The 21,420-nt window shown below is 46.3% G+C and overlaps 2 protein-coding genes and 1 long non-coding RNA gene across 3 annotated transcripts in view; all 3 read right to left on the bottom strand.

Moving 5' to 3' along the window:
• The window catches only part of LOC307205138, a 183,649-nt gene that overhangs the window by 76,271 nt on the left and 85,958 nt on the right, over window positions 1-21,420 (bottom strand). The gene's annotated exons all lie outside the window — the stretch shown is intronic.
• Window positions 95-10,968, bottom strand: MTFP1 (mitochondrial fission process 1). The gene is made up of 4 exons (XM_079957300.1): window positions 10,723-10,968; window positions 4,279-4,406; window positions 3,067-3,299; window positions 95-936 (listed from the first exon to the last, which is right to left on the bottom strand). Exons 1-4 carry the CDS (start codon window positions 10,793-10,795, stop codon window positions 879-881), a joined length of 492 nt encoding a protein of 163 aa, XP_079813426.1. The 5' UTR covers window positions 10,796-10,968; the 3' UTR covers window positions 95-878.
• The window catches only part of SEC14L2 (SEC14 like lipid binding 2), a 36,325-nt gene continuing 32,104 nt past the window's right edge, over window positions 17,200-21,420 (bottom strand). The window contains exons 11-12 of the mRNA XM_079956946.1: window positions 20,511-20,680; window positions 17,200-19,190 (exon numbers count right to left, since the gene is read on the bottom strand). Coding sequence (XP_079813072.1) covers window positions 19,042-19,190; window positions 20,511-20,680 — 319 coding nt within the window. The 3' untranslated portion in view covers window positions 17,200-19,041. The remainder of the gene's footprint in view (window positions 19,191-20,510; window positions 20,681-21,420) is intronic.

The following is a 21,420-nucleotide window of genomic DNA, read 5'->3' as shown; positions in this document are numbered from 1 at the left end:
TCTGAAGTGCATTGGAGCTCTAGCACTGCCATGTAAATGCCGAAGGGGCTCATAAGTGTTGCAACTGCGTCAGCCACCCAGAAAGGAAATCGGATACGGAAAGTTGTTTCATTTATTTATATGCCAAAATTCTCACTGGCTTGGGTACACACCGCGCATTGGAAGCATACTTTGAGATTCCTGCATTGCAGGTGGCTGAACTAGGATGAACCTTGGAATCCATTCCATCTCTTGTAATTTACCCCAGAACTATAAACCCAGAACTTTTTGAGGGGTGCCATTCTTTAAACGCATAGTGTGTACAGTGTCACTATCATTAAGCCAGATCGAAGGAACTACAAATAACTCTTTTCAGCTGAGCAGCAGTAACGGGAGCCATTTAGAACTGGCTCTACTTAAGTTGTTAACAGTTAGTGCAATTAACCACTCCCATAGCTGGGAGTGCAAAATAAACTGTCAGCAGGCTAGTCCACATTGCTGCTGGGAAACAGCTGCCAGGAACCCTAAAAAAGTAAGAGGTTGTGCCTTAAGTACATCCCGGCGGTGCCCCCCCCCCTATCTGGGGTGGCATTGACCTGAACAAGGATGTGAAAGGATTTCTAGAAGGCCACATGCAAGTTCTGTTGGCATGGGAAATGGACCAGTCTCTACACAAGCTTTTAGGACACATCCTGAGTTGCCCAGAAGATCCATCCTCGTTGGATCCACAGTACCAAGCTGCAGTGGTTCAGGACAGGTCCCACTAAGCTGGATTTCAATATTTTAGAAGTCTAGATAACATGGAGACCAGAGAGAAAGAGGTAGTGGCTTTGAGGGTGGATGATAGCCTGGTTTTGCTATCGGAGGCTCTGGTAGACCAGGGGAAGGAGGAGTTCCTCTTACTCTTCTGTCTTGTAGAGTTTGCGGAGACTGGAGTCCATCAAGAAATCCACTGACCTGCACCAGAGGGAGAGAGGGAGGGAGAGAGAGAGAGAGGGGGGGGTAAAGCAATAGTGCGATCCACAAAAAACCTACAGCTGTACCTCAGTTTTCTAACATCTCCGTTGTCGAGCGTTTCGGTTTTTGAACGCCGTAAACTGGGAAGTGCCTTGGTTTTCAAACGTGCCTCAGAAATCAAACATGAAACACAGCTTCCATATTGAGTTTTCTGTTTTAAGTTTTCCGTATTGAGGCTTCCGTTTTGAGTTTTCGGTTTTTTCAATGTTTTGTCTTCCGGAACGGATTACCATATTTTTCCGTCTATAAAAGGTAAAGGTACCCCTGCCCGTACAGGCCAGTCGTATCCGACTCTAGGGTTGTGCGCTCATCTCGCTCAAGAGGCCGGGAGCCTCTTTGGGGCTCAGATTAAGAAAATGGGGGGGGGGAGAGATGGCTCAGAGTATAAGACGCCCCCTAATTTTTGACATTATTTTTTAAGGGAAAAAACCTAGTCTTATACACAGAAAAATATGGGTACATTAGAAAACCAAGGTACCACTTTATTTGTATTTGCCTGGCATTTCCATGGAGGCAAGAAATTCCTCCAGGGGTTTGGGGGCATATGTGTTGTTTTTTGATGCTCTTGTAGAAACATCTGCACCAAACCCCAAATTGAAAACACCATCTCTGCCTCTCCCAGTGTGACTGTTATCATGTGAGGAGAATGCACATCTGAATAAGGATTAGAAGCTGAGCAGGAATGAAACAGAAATCTAAGGGAGGCAAACAGATTTGGCAAAGAAGCGACGGGTGGCTACTTTGGGAAGGAACAACAGAATCAGTCTCTCAGTGAAGATGTGTTTCCTTGTGTCTGACAGTAGGGGGTGCCACTTACTTTAAAAAACCAGTGCGAATAGGACCTTAGGGCATGACATTCTGCATCGATCAGTCAAAGAGAACACAATGTCGCTGACTCTCTCTGGGCATAATGTTTATTTTTAGACAGACTGAATTCTTGCCCAGGGATTGAATTTATTCACATCGTTTTACCCAAGAGAACGCCGAGACACAATTTAAATGAGAAAAGGGGGGTCAGGGGTGAGATACCCTATTCTGAAAATAAGTATCCCAGTGTGAGATTAAATAAAGACCCATTTCTGACACAATTGCTCTGTTCCCCTAAGGAATGTTAGTTTGAAAAGGCGGCTGTTCAGCCATGCTTATGTCAGAGTACTTTGGCCATGTTCACACCACACATTTATGGCACTAGGAAGCCACTTTAAACAGTCACGGCTTCCTCAAAAGAATTATGGGACCTGCAGTATGTTAGGAGTGCCAAGAGTTTACAGGAGAACCCTATATTCCCCTCGCAGAGCTACAATTCCCAGAGAGGTTCAACAGGCAATCCATCGTCTCAGGAAACACTGGGAATTGTAGCTCTGTGAGTCTTTTTTATATTATGGACATGTGTTCTGTATTATTTTGTTAATACAAGTTTGTCATGGCCTTTGGCTAGAACAGTAAACTTACAAATTGAACGTGAGGGAAACTGGGGCCTCCTCACAATTCTCAGCATAAACTACATTTCCCAGGATTCTATGGGGTAAACCATGACTGTTTAACGAGGCATCGTAGTGCTTTAAATATATGGTATGAATGTGAGGTTTAAAATGTGAGGCCGTCTTAATCACTACTGTTGCAAGGCAAGTTGCCCTTTCTAGGTCAGGTGTTTAGGGCTACAACTGCATTCAACCCCAGCTGGCAGGCCTGTACTCCCATCGACCCTAGCATCTGCTGGTTGGGGCTGATGGGATTTGTAGTCCAAAATGGCCCCAGTGGCTGGGGCTGATGGGATTTGTAGTCCAAAATGGCCCCCAGTGGCTGGGGCTGATGGGATTTGTAGTCCAACATGGCCCCCAGTGGCTGGGGCTGATGGGATTTGTAGTCCAAAATGGCCCCCAGTGATTGGGGCTGATGGGATTTGTAGACCAAAATGGCCCCGGTGGCTGGGGCTGATGGGATTTGCAGTCCAAAATGGCCTTGGTGGCTGGGGTTGATGAGGGTTGAAGTACACAGCACCTAGCAGGGCTTCTTCAGGGTTGATACAGTCATCCTTGGCTGTGCTCAAGCAGTGGAAGTTGCCCGTACCTGTCGATGGGTTTGATGATGAAAGGAATGGCCGAGAGTCCCACGGCGGTGGTGGCCCATTTCCTGACCGAGAGAGGCCAGTGCGTCATGCTGGCCATGAGGTAGAGTGACCCTGCGCAGATGCGGTTAATGGTGAAGCCAGGAATGGCCACAGAAGCCAGAGCCTGCCATATAAATGTGTCCACGACCGCCACTGCAGCATGCTTGCTCCTTCCTTCATCCACGGCCTTTGCCTGTCAATCGGAGGAAGGACAAAAGGGGTGCGGACTTAAAACGTTTAAAACCGAAAAAGAAACTGACCTTCATCCCTTTCGGGTTTCCCATCCTGTCCTTTTTCCAAACAAGTAATTTAAAAATGAAACACCTGAAACCTAATTTATTCATGTGCTTGTTAACTGCTTCTTCTTGAAATGAAAGGAGGTATATAAATTATATGAATCATTGTTTTTGTTTATTTATTGTTTCATAAAGTCCATACACCTCTCGACTGTTTAAAAAGAAAACCTCAAAGCAGTTTGCAAAAAGAGTAAAAGAACTAAATTATCAGCGAAACATTTGAAACACTAAAAGCATAACTGTGTTTACCTTGGGCCCAGGGGCAACATTCGACCCTATCTGAAATCTGTAACTTTAATTACATTTTCTGTTTTACATTTTGGAATATTCATTTAAACAACCTTAAAATATCAATGACTTCCCTTCTTCTCCTTCCATGGTTCATTTTGCATAACACAGATCCCTGCATATTTTATATAAACTAAACCATTCAGTATTCTAATATTACAGCCATCTAAACTTATTTACACTGTTGAATATATCTGAATGCTGCCCACATTTTCAAATAAACACAAATCTGCTCCATATATTCAATAAACATTTTCCAATCTTCTTTAAATGAATGTTCTCTTATTGTATATGTTAGGTCTGCAAACTGCACATATTCCAGCATTCAACCCTATCTGGCCCTCAAAACCCTCCCTGGACAACATTAGCCTAGCTTTGCAATCTAAACATTTTTTTCCTGGCTAGAATGAATCCTTGAATTCTGACAACACCTCTTGCTTCCCTGATGGAGGACAGAGAGGAATGTGTGTGCATGAAATAGCTTCATATACAAAGGTAAAATATTTGCTCCACTACCAGCATGCGGCTCCCAGAAGGGAACGTGGCCCTTGACTTGAGAAATGGTTTCGTCCCCTACTCTGTACTCACAGCAGCCGCCTTCTTGCCCTTGTCGATTGCGTCAGCCGCCACATAGGCAGTTGCTACTCCGTAGCTGGCCCAGACCAAAGAGACGGGCACAATGGCCCGGAAAGACTCCCCGACCTCGTTGGCGTAACCTGTAACAAAGGTCAAAGGTCAGCAGGGGCGCCAAAGCCCCTCCCACGGCCTCAAGCTCCGCCCGACAGAGAGGAAGAGTCCAACAGCTGTCATTACTTTCAAGAGTTAATGTGTCCTCAGCCACGGGGGAGGGGGGGGGGAACTCCCTGCTTCTCTCGCTTTGTCTCTGCTTTGTCATTGTAATTAGGAATGCCAAACATCAGGAATTTTCTGGACATAGCTGGGATTCAACCGCTGAAAATTGCCTTCCGGGCAGATTTTTGGAAAAGTGGCTAAAAGGTCCGGGAAAACCCAGATGTATGGCAGTCCCAAAAAACCCTATTTTTTGTTGTTGAAGAATTTTTATTAATTTTTAATTACAAACGTCCAATATACACCATATTATATCAATACCAAATAGCAATACCAATTCAGATACAAATCAATTACATAGCCAGTTATAAAATTTATGTGGCCTCCCACGCAGAGCCGTAGCTAGGTGATCTCATGCCCCTGGCAGAACACTCCTGATTGCACCCCCTAACCACTGACAAATTAGCTCTTCTTTCTGCCTCTCCTCCAAAACCCCTCCCCCCATTCAGTTCACCCTCTATTTAAAACTTTCTTCTTATAAATATTCTTATTTATAGACATATTTATGGAGATTTTTTTAAAGCCAATTTTGCAAGACCCCTCCCCCCACCTGCACCCATGGGGGGGGGGGGGGAGACACACACCGCACCACCCCCTAGCTACGACCCTGCTCCCACGTGCTGTACTTCAAGGTCTGATTTCCTCTAATTCTGCCTCCAGACTATTGCTCAAAACAAATACAATTCACTCTTTATGAAATCCCTTATACCATGACTACAGTGATTTTTACATTTACATTTAAAGGTAAAGGTAAAGGGACCCCTGACCATTAGGTCCAGTCGTGACCGACTCTGGGGTTGCGGCGCACATCTCGCTCTATAGGCCGAGGGAGCCGGCGTACAGCTTCTGGGTCATGTGGCCAGCATGACTAAGCCGCTTCTGGCAAACCAGAGCAGCTCACGGAAACGCCGTTTACCTTCCCGCCAGAGCGGTACCTATTTATCTACTTGCACTTTGACGTGCTTTCGAACTGCTAAGTGGGCAGGACCTGGGACTGAGCAACGGGAGCTCACCCCTCGTGGGGATCCGAACCGCCGACCTTCTGATTGGCAAGCCCTAGGCTCTGTGGTTTAACTGACAGTGCCACCCGTGTCCCGCTATTATAATTATTAAAACACATTTAGTAATTTGTAAATTAGCAAGTGAAGTTCTCCTTTTTCCTTCCTGTGTTAGGTTTTAATTTTCATCAATTGTTCCTTTATTTCTTTATCGAATATTATGTCCATATTGATTATTCCTGATCTCCTTTGTGCCTTATGGCTCTGTTGACTCGGTGTTACTCTGGAGAGATCTCTCTCTTTTGTTCTCATCTGATTGCAGCTGTAAAAGTCCATACTTTCAGTTTCAAGCAGGGAGTCGCCTAACATCCTGCCAAAGCCCTATTTTTAATTCACCTGTCAATCTAACTGAAATATGAAGAATGAGATCCATTTAGCTCCACTAAGTCTAAGCCACAGCATCTTTTATTAATATGGAAAGGGAGGGGAGTGGCTTGTGCCTCAATGTGGAAAACATCCCCATCATTGCCTGAGGTATGTGAGGTTACAGAATGCGCACAAACATCTTAACTGCGTACTGTTCACGGAAAGTGTATAGGAGGAGAATTTAAGCACTTCTTTTTAGTTTAAGCTTCAGTGGATTGCAGTGAACTGGGTTACGGTTTGGGGGACCAAACAACACCAAGCCTAGTATATGATGAACGTATCCTAAAAACTGTTGGATGGGATGAAGCCAACCCATCCAGTTCATATATTACATTAAGTATTGATTTATATCCCATCTTTTCTCCAAAGGAACTCAACACACTTCTCCACCTCCCTATTTTACCCACAGAACACCCCTGTGAGGTAGGCTTGGCTGAGAGTTGGTGACTGACCGAAGGTCACCCTGTGAGCTTCATGGTGGGGATCTGAACCCTTGTATTGCAAGTCCTAGTCCAACACTCTAACCACTACACCACACTTCTTCCTTCCAAGGAACTCAGCAAGGTCACGCAAAAATTTTATCCTCCAAATTTTATCCAGGCAGAGGCGCCCGCCCTGTGGAACGCCCTCGCTTCAGATGTGAAGGAAATAAGCAGCTATCTTATCTTTAAAAGACATCTGAAGGCAGCCCTGTTTAGGGAAGTTTTTAATATTTAATGCTGTATTATTTTTAAAACTTGATTGGCTGGGGAAACTCAGCCAGATGGGCGGGGTATAAATAATAAATTATTATTATATTGTTATTATTTAACTGCAAGAAGATCAAACCCATCCATTCTTAAGGAAATCAGCCCTGAGTGCTCACTGGAAGGACAGATCCTGAAGCTGAGGCTCCAATACTTTGCCCACCTCATGAAAAGAGAAGAGAAGACTCCCTGGAAAAGACCCTGATGTTGGGAAAGATGGAGGGCACAAGGAGAAGGGGACGACAGAGGATGAGATGGTTGGACAGTGTTCTTGAAGCTACCAGCATGAGTTTGGCCAAACTGCGGGAGGCTGTGGCGTGCTCTGGTCCATGGGGTCACGAAGAGTCGGACACGACTAAACAACAGTATTATTTATCCAATATTTCCTTCAGTCTAACCCGCCACGCATGGTTGTTGTGAAAGTAAAATAAAGGGGGGTGTTTGACCTTGCAAGCACCACCAGAAAGACAACAGCATAACAACTGCTTTAATTTTCTTTGCTGGCAATAACCTCCACCGTCCGTTTCGCTCCCGCGTGCCTGACTGCCGCAGCTGTTCCTACAGGATTAAATTTCACTGCGCTGCAAAGAGGGGCAGCAATGCAGCCATTTTGTGCTGTTTGACACTCTTCAGAGGATGCAGTCTCCACCGTCTCCTCCTCCTGATGCCCTAGCAAAGTCCTTTTCCAAGGTCCAGAGAAAGTCACCTTAGGAGCTGCCTGCCACCCAACGCGGCAGAAACTTCCCAGCAAACGACACTTTGCACGAGGGATCCTGCTTCTCAAATATCACTGAACGGAAGCTGACATTTCATCCTTGAAGCTGCCACATCACCACCACCCGGCCCGGTTTTTCACCCCATGTTCCTGCCATTTTTGAGCTGTGTCTTCAATAGCTGTCCAAGACTGTCAACACAGGAAACTGCCTTGCATAGAGTCAGAACACAGGTCCATCTAGCTCAGCACAGTGGTACCTTGGTTCTCAAACACCTTGAAACTCAAACAACTTGGAACCCAAACACTGCAAACCCAGAAGTAAGTGTTATGGTTTGCAAACTTTTTTCGGAAGACGAACGTGCTCCGTTTTGAGTGTTATGCTTCCGATTTGAGTGCCACACTTCCGTTTTGAGTGTTGCGCTGAGGTCTGTCTGTTTTTGCTATTTATTTAGCGTTTATGTTTTTGCGGCTCTTTTTTTGTTTTGTTTTTGTGGCTCTGTGGAACCCAGTTCAGCTACTGATTGATTGACTGTGTGACTGCAGTACATTGTTTATTGCTTTCATTTTATGGATCGATGGTCTCGTTAGATAGTAAAAATCATGTTAAATTGCTGTTTTAGGGGTTCTTTTTAAAAAAGTCTGGAACAGATTAATCCATTTTGCATTACTTTCTGTGGGAAAGCACACCTTGGTTTTGGACCACTTTGGTTTTGGAACAGACTTCCGGAGCGGATCAAGTTTGAGAATCAAGGTAATGTCTACACTGACTGGCAGCAGTTTCCCCAGACGAACTTGGGGAGATTTAAGCAAGGGCTTTTGGCATGAAAACTAGTTGCTCTGGCCACAAGGTCAAGAGTTACACACATGACATTTGGTTGTGCAAAGTTTTGTCCCACAGTCATCTTTAAAGACAAGGACACCAAAATATAATCACAGAAGCCGTGTTCCCCCAACAGCAAACCAGCAGGAGCTGCTGCAAATCTTCTTTCTTTCTTTTTTTTTTAAAAAAGAGTCAGTATGTTTAGTGGTTAGAGTGCCAGACCAGGACCTGGAAGACCAGGGTTCAAATCTCCACTTGGCCTTGAAGGTGATTTTGGACCAGTCACAATCTCTCAAGCTAACCTACCTCACAAGACTGCTGTGAGGATGAAAATGGGGAGAGAGTGAACCATATATCTCACCTTAAACTCCTTGGAGGGGGGATATAAATGCACGAAATAAATAAAAATACTTTTCCTTTGAAGATAACGTCATTTATGTAGCAATGATACAGAACAACAGAGAAAATCAAGGGGATCCTTAATTCTTTCCCTATGTTGTTGTCGTTTGTTGTTGTTGTTTTCTATTTAAAATGGCTGTCCTCAACAAGAGGAAAAACAACTTGAAAGGAGAGTGACAGATTTTAATAGGGAAGCTGTCAAAAAAGTTAAGAAGCCTCTTCCCCTTTGCAGTGCCCAGTTGCCCACTGGAGACAGCAAGTAGGAAGGAAGGAGAAACTGAATTTTGTTTGCATTTCCATGAGAAACAACATCAAAATATATAGCAGATGTACAATAGATATATATAGCTATAAGGAGTATATCTGGAAAGTTATACTCAGCTGCATGTAATGCATCATTTGGACTTCAGATCATGACATTTGTATTCAAACGCTTATGTAGGGAATTTATTTTCCCTGTTCCATATATATATATATATATATATATATATATATATATATATATAGCATCCTTGGACTCCACAACACATTTATTTATTTATTCAATTCATATCACATCCTTCCTCCTGGTGAAAATGCATCAATAAAAACCAACATATAAAAAGAGTTTAAAATATTCTCTCAAGCAGTGATTTCAGGGTCGCCATCAAATGCCTGGATCTAAACTAGGATGTTTCCAAATTCCTCTCGGAAGTCAATAATGAGAGGGGCAGATGTGCCTAACCAGGGAGGGCATTCATCAGACAGAAAACTGCCACTCAAAAGACCCTACCATGCGTATATGCCAGCCAGACAAGGCCTCCTCACCTGCCAATCATAGGCTTGGAGATGCCCACTATCTCGTGCCTGGTATCTATGAGAACAATTGTCCCCTGTGTATCTTTTGTGTTGAAAGAGAAGGGTGTACAGTATTCTCATCAGCAGGGAGGCTTAAGGCTTGCAGAAGCTCTTGTAGACTTGAGTGTGGACCCCAAGCTAACGCCATAATAAACGTCTTCAAAAAAGATGCCCCAAGACTGCTTGTTGGGTTTTGGTTTTGTTGTTGTTGCTCCAAACTAAAGCCACAGTCCTAACGCCACTTCCTTGGGAGTAAGACCCACTGAATTAAAAAGGACTTACAGTGGTACCTCAGGTTAAGTACTTAATTCGTTCCGGAGGTCCGTACTTAACCTGAAACTGTTCTTAACCTGAAGCACCACTTTAGCTAATGGGGCCTCCTGCTACTGCTGCACCGCCAGAGCACGATTTCTGTTCTCATCCTGCAGCAAAGTTCTTAACCTGAAGCACTATTTCTGGGTTAGCGAAGTCTGTAACCTGAAGCGTATGTAACCTGAAGCATATGTAACCTGAGGTACCACTGTACTTCTGAGCAGTACACAACTGCCCTGCTGGAAGTACCTTCAGGGAGGTGACAGTATGCCATTTTATTGCATTTCTATCCCACTTTTTTTTCTCCAAGAAGCTCAAAGTGACAGACTTGCTTCTATGCCTCCTCATTTAATCCGCATAACAGCTATGTGAGGTAGGTTGGATTAAGAGGTATTTGACAGATCCTCAAGGTCACCCAGTGGGCTTCATGGCTCAATGGGGAATTTGAACGCAGATCTCCCAGGCGCTCAGTTCTTTACCTAAAAACACACCATCACTGCCCATGTATGATTGTGCCCTGAAAACTAAACATCTATTATTAACATTATTTCACCGAAAGGTATAGCACCAACGGTGCTTAATGGCGGTAAATTGGGACGAGAGTTGCCAACTTCTTTCCTCGATGGAACTCCTGTGCCTAAGAAGGCGCAAGAGCTTGAAGGCACAGGAGCCCTGGCAGAAAAGCAGTTGGCAACCTCCGCTGCCCAATCCTGAGAACAGCGTTCCTTGCCTTTTACTCCGATCAGTCTCCGCCGCCCGATTTCCACCCCCCCCCGTCCCGTCCGCCAACTTCTTGTTGAACGCAGTCCCAGCGGGGAAAGCGCTCTTCCTCCGCCTGCAGGCTTCCTCGAGAGTAAATTTCCCGCCCTTAACGGAGGCTGGGACTGGCGAGGAGGCGCGCGGCGCGGCGATCACCCTGCAGCCACTCACCCAGGTAGCGCACCCACGTGTCGCGGTAAAGGTCCGGCGCCGGCAGCGGAGGCTCCTCGGCCGGCGATCCCATGGCCGGGGCGCCAAGGGCAGGAGCAGGAAGGACGGGGATCGAGGAAGAGTCCCGGTCTGGCGGGCCAGCGCAGGCCGCGCCTCCTCTCCAAAGCGCGCAGCAGAGCGCACGGCGCCGCGGAGCCAGCGGCCAATGGAACCGGGCCGAGCCGAGCCCCGCCGGCCGAGCCGCTTCCCCACTGGCCGCCTGGCCGCGGAGAGGGGCGGCCCCAAAGGAGGAGGAGGAGGAGGAAGGCTGCCTTCCTGCTGCCGCGGAAAGCTCCCTCCCTGCCCACGAGAGCGCGCGATCGCGCGTGGGGACCTCGAGGGTGGCTCTTCCAGGCACTGCCTCTCCGCCTCAACCTACCTCGCAGGGCTGTTGTGAGGATTGAGTGGGGAGGGGATAACCATTGTGGGCACTTGTCAGCTCCTTGGAATCGGTGGCGCATGTCCTTCTGGCTTGCACTCTATAAAGACTTGAGGAATGAGATTGTTGTTGTTGTTGTTTAGTCGTTTAGTCGTGTCGGACTCTTCGTGACCCCATGGACCAGAGCACGCCAGGCACATCTGTCTTCCACTGCCTCCCGCAGTTTGGTCAAACTCATGCTGGTAGCTTCGAGAACACTGTCCAACCATCTGGTCCTCTGTCGTCCCCTTCTCCTTGTGCCCTCCATCTCTCCCAACACCAGGATCTTTTCCAGGGAGTCTTCTCTTCTCATGAGGTGGCCAAAGTATTGGAGCCTCAGCTTCAGGATCTGTCCTTCCAGTGAGCACTCAGGGCTGATTTCCTTAAGAATGGATACATTTGATCTTCTTGCAGCCCATGGGACTCTCAAGAGTCTCCTCCAGCACCATAATTCAAAAGCATCAATTCTTCGGCCATCAGCCTTCTTGATGGTCCAGCTCTCACTTCCATACATCCCTACTGGGAAAACCATAGCTTTAACTATATGGACCTTTGTTGGCAAGGTGATGTCTGCTTTTTAAGATGCTGTCTAGGTTTGTCATTGCTTTTCTCCCAAGAAGCAGGCTTCTTTGGGACATATAAATGCAATAAATAAAAATGAAACCAGGCAGCTGCAGCTTTGACTATCCGCAGAGCTATAATTCCCAACACCCTTAAAAAAACTACAGTCCTCAAGATTCTTTTGGGGGAGAAATACAGTAATGTGCTTTCGGGACACAGTGTGTTCGTAGCTTGAAGAGAAATGAAACCCGGGAAAGGGCGCTGATGGCTCAAATCTGAATCTCGGTGATGGAGACGAGTCCGTTCAGACCACGAGATGGCGCGCTCGTTAACACTATCTAGCAGGGGATTAAATGGGGATTAGATTTAGGCCGAGGCAGCTGTGTTTGAAATCCGAGCTGCCAAGTTCTCCAGTTCACTTTAGGGCAGGAAACGAATTGAGGGGCTCCCGGGCAGGCAGGCACGCGTCTCTGTCTGCTCTCTCTGCTCCCCAGAAGTCGCTGCCTATCAGTAGGGCCGATTCCTAATTGCTTATTCATGTTCACGTTTGACACCCTCCTCTCTTTCATTTCAGTTAAAAACTCTCAGGATCGTTTCTAAAACAATGAGCAAACTAATTTTTAATGAGTTGTTTTTTAAAAAATAAAAAAACCCATGCAACAGGCTGACCACATAAACTTCCAAATCAGGAATCAAAATCTAACAGACGTCAGAAAATAAAAATGTTTTCTTCTAGTACCAAAACAGATTACAACTCAGCTGCCACTTAGCAGATTTCCATAGCTGGGACAGCATTCTAGAAAAAGGATGTCTCTGTCCAGCCAGTAAAATGCTATCCTCAAGCGATCCTAGCTCATAAAAAGATATCGGACATGTTTGTAATTTTTAGGTATTAAATGTACTTAAGGAGATCATGACTTGTTTGTTATGCCAGGAGCAAAACCTTCTTGACCAGTTGCCCCTGATTCCCACAAAAGCACGTGCCACAACAGAGGCATGGCCTTCAAGGTATCACAGGTGTCTCTCTCGTTTTTCTTAATGAAAAAGCGGAACTCCAGGTTTAGGCTAATTGTACCCAAAGGCAGGAATTGGCGCATGATCCCTAAATCAGCTCTTCCGCCCTTAACAAAGATGGCTAACACACCAGCCGGAAATGCCTCCCGTTCCATTTAGGTTCGCCTATGAAAGCACAGGCTGGTGGGCACATGATGTTGAGTGACAACCAGATAGGAAGATGCAAAAATCTGTTCGCATGCACGGTTCAAGAAGGAAAACAGAAATGGATTTTTATTTACAGTATTTTTAAAGAGGTATTTCCACCACTTCCTATGCAAGATCCCTTTAAAACTGGAATTGCAAGGAACAGGATTGCATGCAGCCTGTCACTGAACTGTAGAGATAATATGATCTCTCCCATTGAAAGGTACAGTACTTTGTTTTCGTCATGTGGTTTGTCAGAGCTTGGTTTGCTTGAAATCCAATTCATTGTCTTCTTGGCTGTAAAAGTGAAGGTGCATGATTGCTCTCTCCGGCTTAATTTGATACAGGAATCACTACCTCCAAGCCCTGAAACCAGTTAGATGCACAAAATTAATAATAAAGAGCCCATGCATGCATTTATATTTTAAAGAAATGAGTTTTATTTTTAAATATTTTGTTCAGGAACAATAAGCACAAAGCAAAACAGATATTTGGACGTCAGAAACTTCACACATTTTCTCAATGGTGGGTAGACCAAGTCAAAGAGCAAATACAGAACTAAGGTCTGCTTCTCCAGTTTGCTGTGACTGCCACCAAACACTTTTCCCCCAAGCCTTTGAAAGGAGGGGGAGGCACTTGCTGCATGGAGAGCCTGCCTCCCTCTGTTAAACCACACGGGCAGCCTGCCATTGAGCGTGATGACCACTTACATTTTTATGTATATAAGGGAGAAAGTGGAAAAACAATCCATCTTCAATACAGAGTAGTACTTCTGCCTTTTCGGAAAGAGGAGCACATATTCAGGGAAAAACACATTTTCTATAAAATTTGCCATGCTGTGTCATCATCCGAGCGTTGACTTCTCAGCTCAAGCAATTCTCCAAACCAGCCTTTGACAGCCAATCAGGTGTTTTGAACTACAGCTTCCATCAGCTACAACCAGTACAAAACATTGGGTGGGAGAGTGGCCGATGTTTCCTTAAGCTGGCCAAGACTGTTCCCACATCTCATGTAAAGGTAAAGGTAAAGGTACCCCTGCCCGTACAGGCCAGTCTTGACAGACTCTGGGGTTGTGCGCCCATCTCACTTAAGAGGCCAGGGGCCAGCGCTGTCCGGAGACACTTCCGGGTCACGTGGCCAGCGTGACATCGCTGCTCTGGCGAGCCAGAGTCGCACACGGAAACGCCGTTTACCTTCCCGCTGGTAAGCGGTCCCTATTTATCTACTTGCACCCGGAGGTGCTTTCGAACTGCTAGGTTGGCAGGCGCTGGGACCGAGCAGCGGGAGCGCACCCCGCCGCAGGGATTCGAACCGCCGACCTTTCGATCGGCAAGCCCTAGGCGCTGAGGCTTTAACCCACAGCGCCACCTGCGTCCCTCCACATCTCATGTACTAGCCTTGTAATGAGAACCTAGAAGTTGTTTCTAACCTCTAGGAATCTTTAGCAGCTGTTAAGAGAAATGTTATCAGATCTTTGTGCAATACATCCACATCCACACCCACACACACGTGTGTGTGTGTGTGTGTGTGTGTGTGCATGTGTGTGTGTCTGCAGATACTGAGGATGATAAGTCCCAACGGGCTTTTGTTTTGTTTTTGAATTGCCTGTTGTGTAATTTGCAAATACGCCTCTCACTAGTTCCTGAAAGCTCATTACTAGGGACGATTATCTATTTTGCTTCCTCTTATTTCCTCATTTTCTTAAGCTGAGTTCTCGTATTTCCACATCCATTTGCATTTTTATTTTCAGCCCTCATGAGAATTCCTCAGCCTTTTAGAGCCTTTTACCACTTTATATATATACCTGTTCGTATGCAATTTTGCCTAATATACACAATTTTGTAAATCCACTCCCCTTCATATTTGTATGGCATTTTCACTAAGAGATGCATTTTGCACACACTGTACCCGTATATATATATTTTGCACAAGTTACTTGACTACAAAATTCAGAGAAGTGCAAATTTCAAAGAATGGCTGTGTTTCCATTCTGGAAAATGCAAATTTGGTAGATACACCTTTAAAACATGAACTGAATTGCATTTCTCCCTCCTCCCCTACACATGTGGCTACTGTTCCCCATACTGTACGAGTTAGGAGCTTCCTGGTTTTATGTGTTATGGTTTTAGTGCATTTTCGGGGGGGGGGGGAGGGCAGATATAAGTGCTAAGGATACAGGGATCCCTAAATCTGACTCCCAGTTATAAATATATTGGTAGTGACAGGTAAGCAGCTGGCTAGCGAAAACGCAGGTGGAAAATGCATTGTCTGGTTAGCAAACTGTGAAGCTGCTCAACCGGTTTCTGCACCCTGTGGGTCTGCTATGTTTCTATCTGGCTGGTATTTCTGAGTCCAGTGTTAGTGTCAGCCAATTTAAACAACAGATTTTTAGTAGCGTCTGCTCAGCTTCCCATCTGGGAGACCAAGCAGTTGCATTGAAGCCATCCCATTTGCTTAGAACAGAGGTCTTTAGTCTCTCCTTAACCCCATACTTGGGACGCGGGTGGCGCTGAGGGTTAAACCACAGAGCCTAGGACTTGCCGATCAGAAGGTCAGCAACGGGGTGAGCTCCCGTTGCTCGGTCCCTGCTCCTGCCAACCTAGCAGTTCAAAAGCACGTCAAAGTGCAAGTAGATAAATAGGTACCGCTCCGGCGGGAAGGTAAACAGTGTTTCCATGTGCTGCTCTGGTTCACCAGAAGCGGCTTGGTCATGCTGGTCACATGACCTGGAAGCTGTACATCGGCTCCCTTGGCCAATAAAGTGAGATGAGCACCTCAACCTCAGAGTCAGTCACGACTGGACCTAATGGTCAGGGGTCCCAGTGTGGTGTAGTGGTTAAGAGCAGTAGTCTCGTAATCTGGGGAACCGGGTTCGAGTCTCCGCTCCTCCACATGCAACTGCTGGGTGACCTTGGGCCAGTCACACTTCTCTGAAGTCTCTCAGCCCCACTCACCTCACAGAGTGTTTGTTGTGGGGGAGGAAGGGAAAGGAGAATGTTAGCCGCTTTGAGACTCCTTAAAGGGAGTGAAAGGGGGGATATCAAATCCAAACTCTTCTTTTACCTTAACCCCATCCTTCACCCCAACTTCGGCCACCCAACTCAGCTGGATTTATTGTATACACCTCTCTCTCTTCCTAAACAAGAACATGGAAATGAGATCGCAGAATGCAGCTGGTGATCAGAACTTGTAACCAATAACTCATACCTGAGCTTGCATATTTTTTTCTTCCCTCCCCACTTATTTTTTTTCCTTTTGTGCCATATATGTATGTTTTTGTTTAAGATTGCAAGACAGAAAGTAAGAAATGCCTTTTTTCAGTGATTTGTAAGCCATGATGGGAGACTTTCCTCCTTCCAGCTGACGAGTGGGATAAAAATTATTTAAATAAACCGGGTAGCAGTTTTCTGGACTGTACCACTTTATTCTACATTTAGAGGAGTACACTTTTGAATATTCCACCCTCTGTTTTCTTTTTCAAGAAAATACATGCCACAAATAGTAATTGAGCACATTGCAATTGATTCAGAGGAGCCCTGTCATGTTCACCCTCCCCCCAATGTAAGAGCACTTAAAAACCACAAAGACACCTTTCCCCATTGCCTGAAGTTTTGTAGTCCTTCCTTGTAGCCCTTCATATGTTGGACTCCATCTCCCATCAGCCCTAGCAGCCAACGGGGCTAAGAGTTAGAGATCATGGGAGTTGTGGTCCAGGAACAACGAAAGAGCACCAGTTAAGGGAAGGCCTAGAGCAGAAAATTCACAATGCCTCTCCAGCAGTTTATATTTTAGCTTCATGTTTCATTTTATCATTTTGATTGTATTGTTTTTAGGGTTTGCAACTATTAACTTCCTTAGGCCAGAGAAATAAGGCTACATAGGGAATGATTCCTCAGGAAGTTCTATACTATTGATGATATATTTTGTGGTTTTATATTTTGATTTTGTTCTGTGAACTGCCCTGAGACCTCCAAGTATAGGACAGTATATTATTATTATTATTATTATTATTATTATTATTATTATTATACCCCACAACCCCAACTGTAACAAATGACTCAAGTGCTGAACATGTGCTTGAGTTTGCTTGTTTTCCTCATCCCTCCTCATCCCCCTTTCCTTTTGTGATGCAACTTGTGCATGGTAAGCTTGCGGAACAGGGATTGTCTCGTTCTTAATCTTTTCTGCAATGTCCTGTTTTTATTCCCTCCCCCCCCCCCGCCCCGAGAAACCCTACCGTGAACAGACGTAGCCATGCATACCAACTCAGATGTTTATTAACATTTCTCATCTTCAAGGTAACTGAAAAACTAAAATCGAGGTGCGGGAGGGAGAAAAATAAAAGTGCTATGTTTCTGAACACTCTGGCCAGAACGTGTCCATTGGGAAAAATATATTTCCTTGGGTCTCCGGTTTTCCACACACTCAAGAATTTCGACAGAGAAGTTCCTAAGCAAAGAGATAGGCAGGGAAGAAGTGGCCTCTTCCTAAGCTTTTCCCTCCCTCTTTGAAAATGTGTCGCAGGTACAACTTGAAATCCCCTTGCTGAGCAAAGATCCCACAACCACCCAAAAAAACTAACTGAGGTGAGAACCTACCCTGTAAACTGCTTTTTTAAAAAATGTGCAGGCTTTTCAGACATTCAGGACCAGTGCCATGCAGGCAGGTCTGGCACACCTGTTGCAGGTGCATGGAGCGTAAACGAGGCAGGTGGATTTAAGGCAATCCATTAATAGAAGCAAGCACTGCGTGGAGAGAGCCAACCCATCTTGTCCCCCTCCAATACATTTTTGCTGAAACCTTGCCAGAGTTTGAGAGGTGCCTGCTGTTCTTGGGAATAGCCAGAACGAGGAGAGAAGAAAAGCAGCGCCTTCCAGTACACGGCTGATGGCAGCCGCTTCCGACGGATGGGTCCCGGGCTACGCAGGCCTGGTCTTGAAAGGACGGACTTTGCACCATGCTCTGTGCGCTTGTGGAATTCACTGCAGAGGGCAGTGATGGGCAGTAAGGGGAGGTGGCTTTTTGAGGAAGCGGAGGGAGGTTTAAACGCATCCACAGAGCAGGTGTGGCTAACCTGCGGCCCTGCAGATGCCATTGGATTCCCAATGCCCACCAGCGCCATCTGGGAGCACGGCCGATGGTCAGGAATGATAGGATTTGTAGTCCAGCAACATCTGGAGGGCCCCAGGTTCACTCTATAACAGCCAGAAAGGGATTTGTTATTTTGGTAAAGGACACACCAGAGCAGGGTCTTTTTGTGGACTACAATTCCCATCATCCCTGACTGCTGGTCCAGTTGGCATGGGATGATGGGAGTTGTAGTCCAAAAAAACCAGCTGGAGACCCAAGTTTGGGAAATCCTGTAGTAGAGAAATGTGGACGTGTTGGGTCAGGGCTGATGGGAGTTGTAGTCCAAAGCATCTGGAGAGTACTCAGTCCAATCTGGCAAGGAGTCCCGAAAAGTCCCCCTGATCTTTCAACCCTATGCCTACCGCAGGGGTGGGGGAATTCTGCTCCGAGGGCCACAGGCGGCCCTCAGCGTAATTTCAGAAGCCACCTGCACACAACCAGTTCAGACTTCTGGCATGAGCGATCCATTGTGGTCCCAGCAGCCTGGTGGGTTGGGGGGGGAGAGGAAGAGAAAGAAGCAGTGGGGGGGGAGAAGGGGGGTAGCCCTGCCCACCACTGGTCCGTGGCCTGTGACCAATTAGCCTTGAGGAAATGCAGCCCCACGCGGGAAGGAAGGCCCGCCGGGTCTCAGGCGCCATGTAAACACAGAGGCAGGGCTACAGAGCTTGAGAGACAGAAGGCAGCTCTCCTCTGCCCATTAGTGTTGCCAAATCAATCCCCACTACCCTAGAAAAACTGCTGGTGGGTAACATCCCACAGTAGGGACTGGAAGAGACCAGTAGGTCTCCGTATCCAACTGCAAAAATAATCCACCCCAACCGCCCCAAATTAAATTCCCCCACCATCCTTGGGAATGTTCCTTCCACTCTTCTGCCCCATAAACCCACCCCTCCCAAGGGGAAGAAGCGTTTTTAGGATTGCCGCCTTTGTGGGGGGGGGGGGTTGCAGGGTGGAGGGGTGAGAAAGCTCCATCAGGCGTGGTTAATCTTCAGCTCTTTTATCTGCTCCTCCACCTTCTGGAAGTCTTCTTCCACTTTCTTGTCCGGAAGTAGCACTTCGACCGAGTAACTGATTTTCTTGGCATGGATGTAGCTGTACGTGTTGTCAAACCTCAGGACGTCTGCGTGGGCAGAGGAAAAGGACAGCAAGTGTCATGTCAGGGCTGCCACTGCCCTTTTCCGAAACTCCCGGGAGCCCAGAGTGCCACCAAGCAAGTACAGTTTTGCCTTGGTACCCGGATGTTTTGGCTCCAAACGCCGCAAACTCGGAAGTGAGTGTTCCAGTTTGCAAACGTTCTCTGCAATGTCCGATGGCTGCAGGAAGCCACACTTTGGTTTCTGAATGTTTTGGAAGTCGAACGAACTTCCAGAATTGTACCTCTGGTTACGTACTTAATTCGTTCCGGAGGTCCATTCTTAACCTGAAACTGTTCTTAACCTGAGACACCACTTTAGCTAATGGGGCTTCCCACTGCTGCCAAGCCGCTGGAGCATGATTTCTGTTCTCATCCTGAAGCAAAGTTCTTAACCCGAGGTATTATTTCTGGGTTAGCGGAGTCTGTAATCTGAAGCGTTTGTAACCCGAGGTATGACTGTACTATCTATCTATCTATCTATCTATCTATCTATCTATCAATGGCTTGGCTCCCGAACAAATCGGCTCCCAAACGCCACAAACCTGGAAGTGAGTGTTCCAGTTTGCGAACGTTTTTTGGAAGCCAAACGTCCGATATGGCTTCCGCAGCTTCCGATTGGCTGCTGGAAGCTCCTGCAGCCAATCGGAAGCCGCGCCTTGGTTTTCGAACGGTTTCAGGAGTCGAACGGACTCCCAGAACAGATTAAGCTTGAGAACCAAGGTACCACTTTAATATATTATGTATAGTATTATCTGATTCCTGCATTGTAGGGCGTTGGACTAGATGACCCACGAGGTCCCTTCCGACTCTACAATTCTATGTAAGTACATGCTGTTCAGAAATGATACACTGGGGGGCTATACTGCATAAGAGTGTTATTACAGCGCATGATACATGCAGGGGGGCAGGTCGGAATTCCCCATGAAATTCTATGCAAAATAAAGTTCATTCCTGCAGATGAACTCAAGTCCATTCAGGGAAGACTGGATGGGGGGGGGGGGGGGCGGGACTGGAAAGTGAGAGATCTGAAGGATTTGCTGGAATATTTAACTGAATTGGAATACAAAAATGGGAGGCGTGAGGAAGTCAAGGAAATAAGTGAATGTAAATAAGTGAGTTAAAGGTTTGGCTTGTTTTTTTTATGTATTTCTTTTCTCTTTTTTCTGTTTTTTGAGGATATGTATTGTTTTTTCTTTTTCTTTTTTGATTGCCTTTTTTCTTCTTTTTCTTTTTGTAACCTTTAAAATTTTAATTAAAAATTATTTTTTTTAAAAAAGGAAAGTGAGAGATCTGGGTACCACTTACAGATCCCTGGATCCGCACAGGTGATCGAGCCGTCTTCAGGCACCATGTGTGCGTTGTAGCGCTGGTTGGGATGCACTTCCTCCATTTCGCTGGCGTGCTGGCGCGCCCCAACTTTGGTCTTCAGGTAGACACCAAATCCTATATCAGCCCCGTCTGACATGAACTGCCACCTATAAGCAGGGATATCAGAGTGGAGTGGGGAGAAGTGAAGGACGGTTAGGAATTATGAGAAGCATTCATTCCTCCGCATTCTGAAGTGCCCCACTTTGCCTGGTGATGCCCCCATCCCCATGTCTAAAGTCCTCCTATGATGTTTGTGCAGAGTGCGTACAGTGGTACCTCAGGTTACATACGCTTCAGGTTACATACGCTTCAGGTTACAGACTCCGCTAACCCAGAAATAGTACCTCAGGTTAAGAACTTTGCTTCAGGATGAGAACAGAAATCGCGCAGTGGCAGTGGGAGGCCCCATTAGCTAAAGTGGTGCTTCAGGTTAAGAACAGTTTCAGGTTAAGAACGGACCTCCGGAAAGAATTAAGTACTTAACCCGAGGTACCACTGTATTGTCCAGCAAAGGTCCCTTGCATCTTTTATTAAAAGCTTACCGCTGAACAATAATGGTTTTAATGATGAAATAGCCTGTTTAATGCCAGTTCTCGTTTGGGGAGGTGATGGCTGGGTTAGACTGCTGGACTGGAGTGTGTGCCCACCCACCCCCTTGCCCTAAACTGCTGAACTCCAACTCCCATCGGCCCCAGCCGGCGTGGCCAACGGCCAGGGATGATGGGAGTTATAGTTCAGGTGGTGGAGTGGCCAGAGCGTTCAGTTAGGCCCTGGAAGGCCAGAGATCACATCCCCACCCAGCCAAGAAACCCACCAGGTGACCTTAGGCCACAGTCACTCACTCTGG

This window comes from Podarcis cretensis (genome assembly GCF_951804945.1).
Source record: "Podarcis cretensis genome assembly, chromosome: 16".
NCBI classification, from domain to species: Eukaryota; Metazoa; Chordata; class Lepidosauria; order Squamata; family Lacertidae; genus Podarcis; species Podarcis cretensis.
This window is presented reverse-complemented; position numbering and strand designations above follow the sequence as displayed.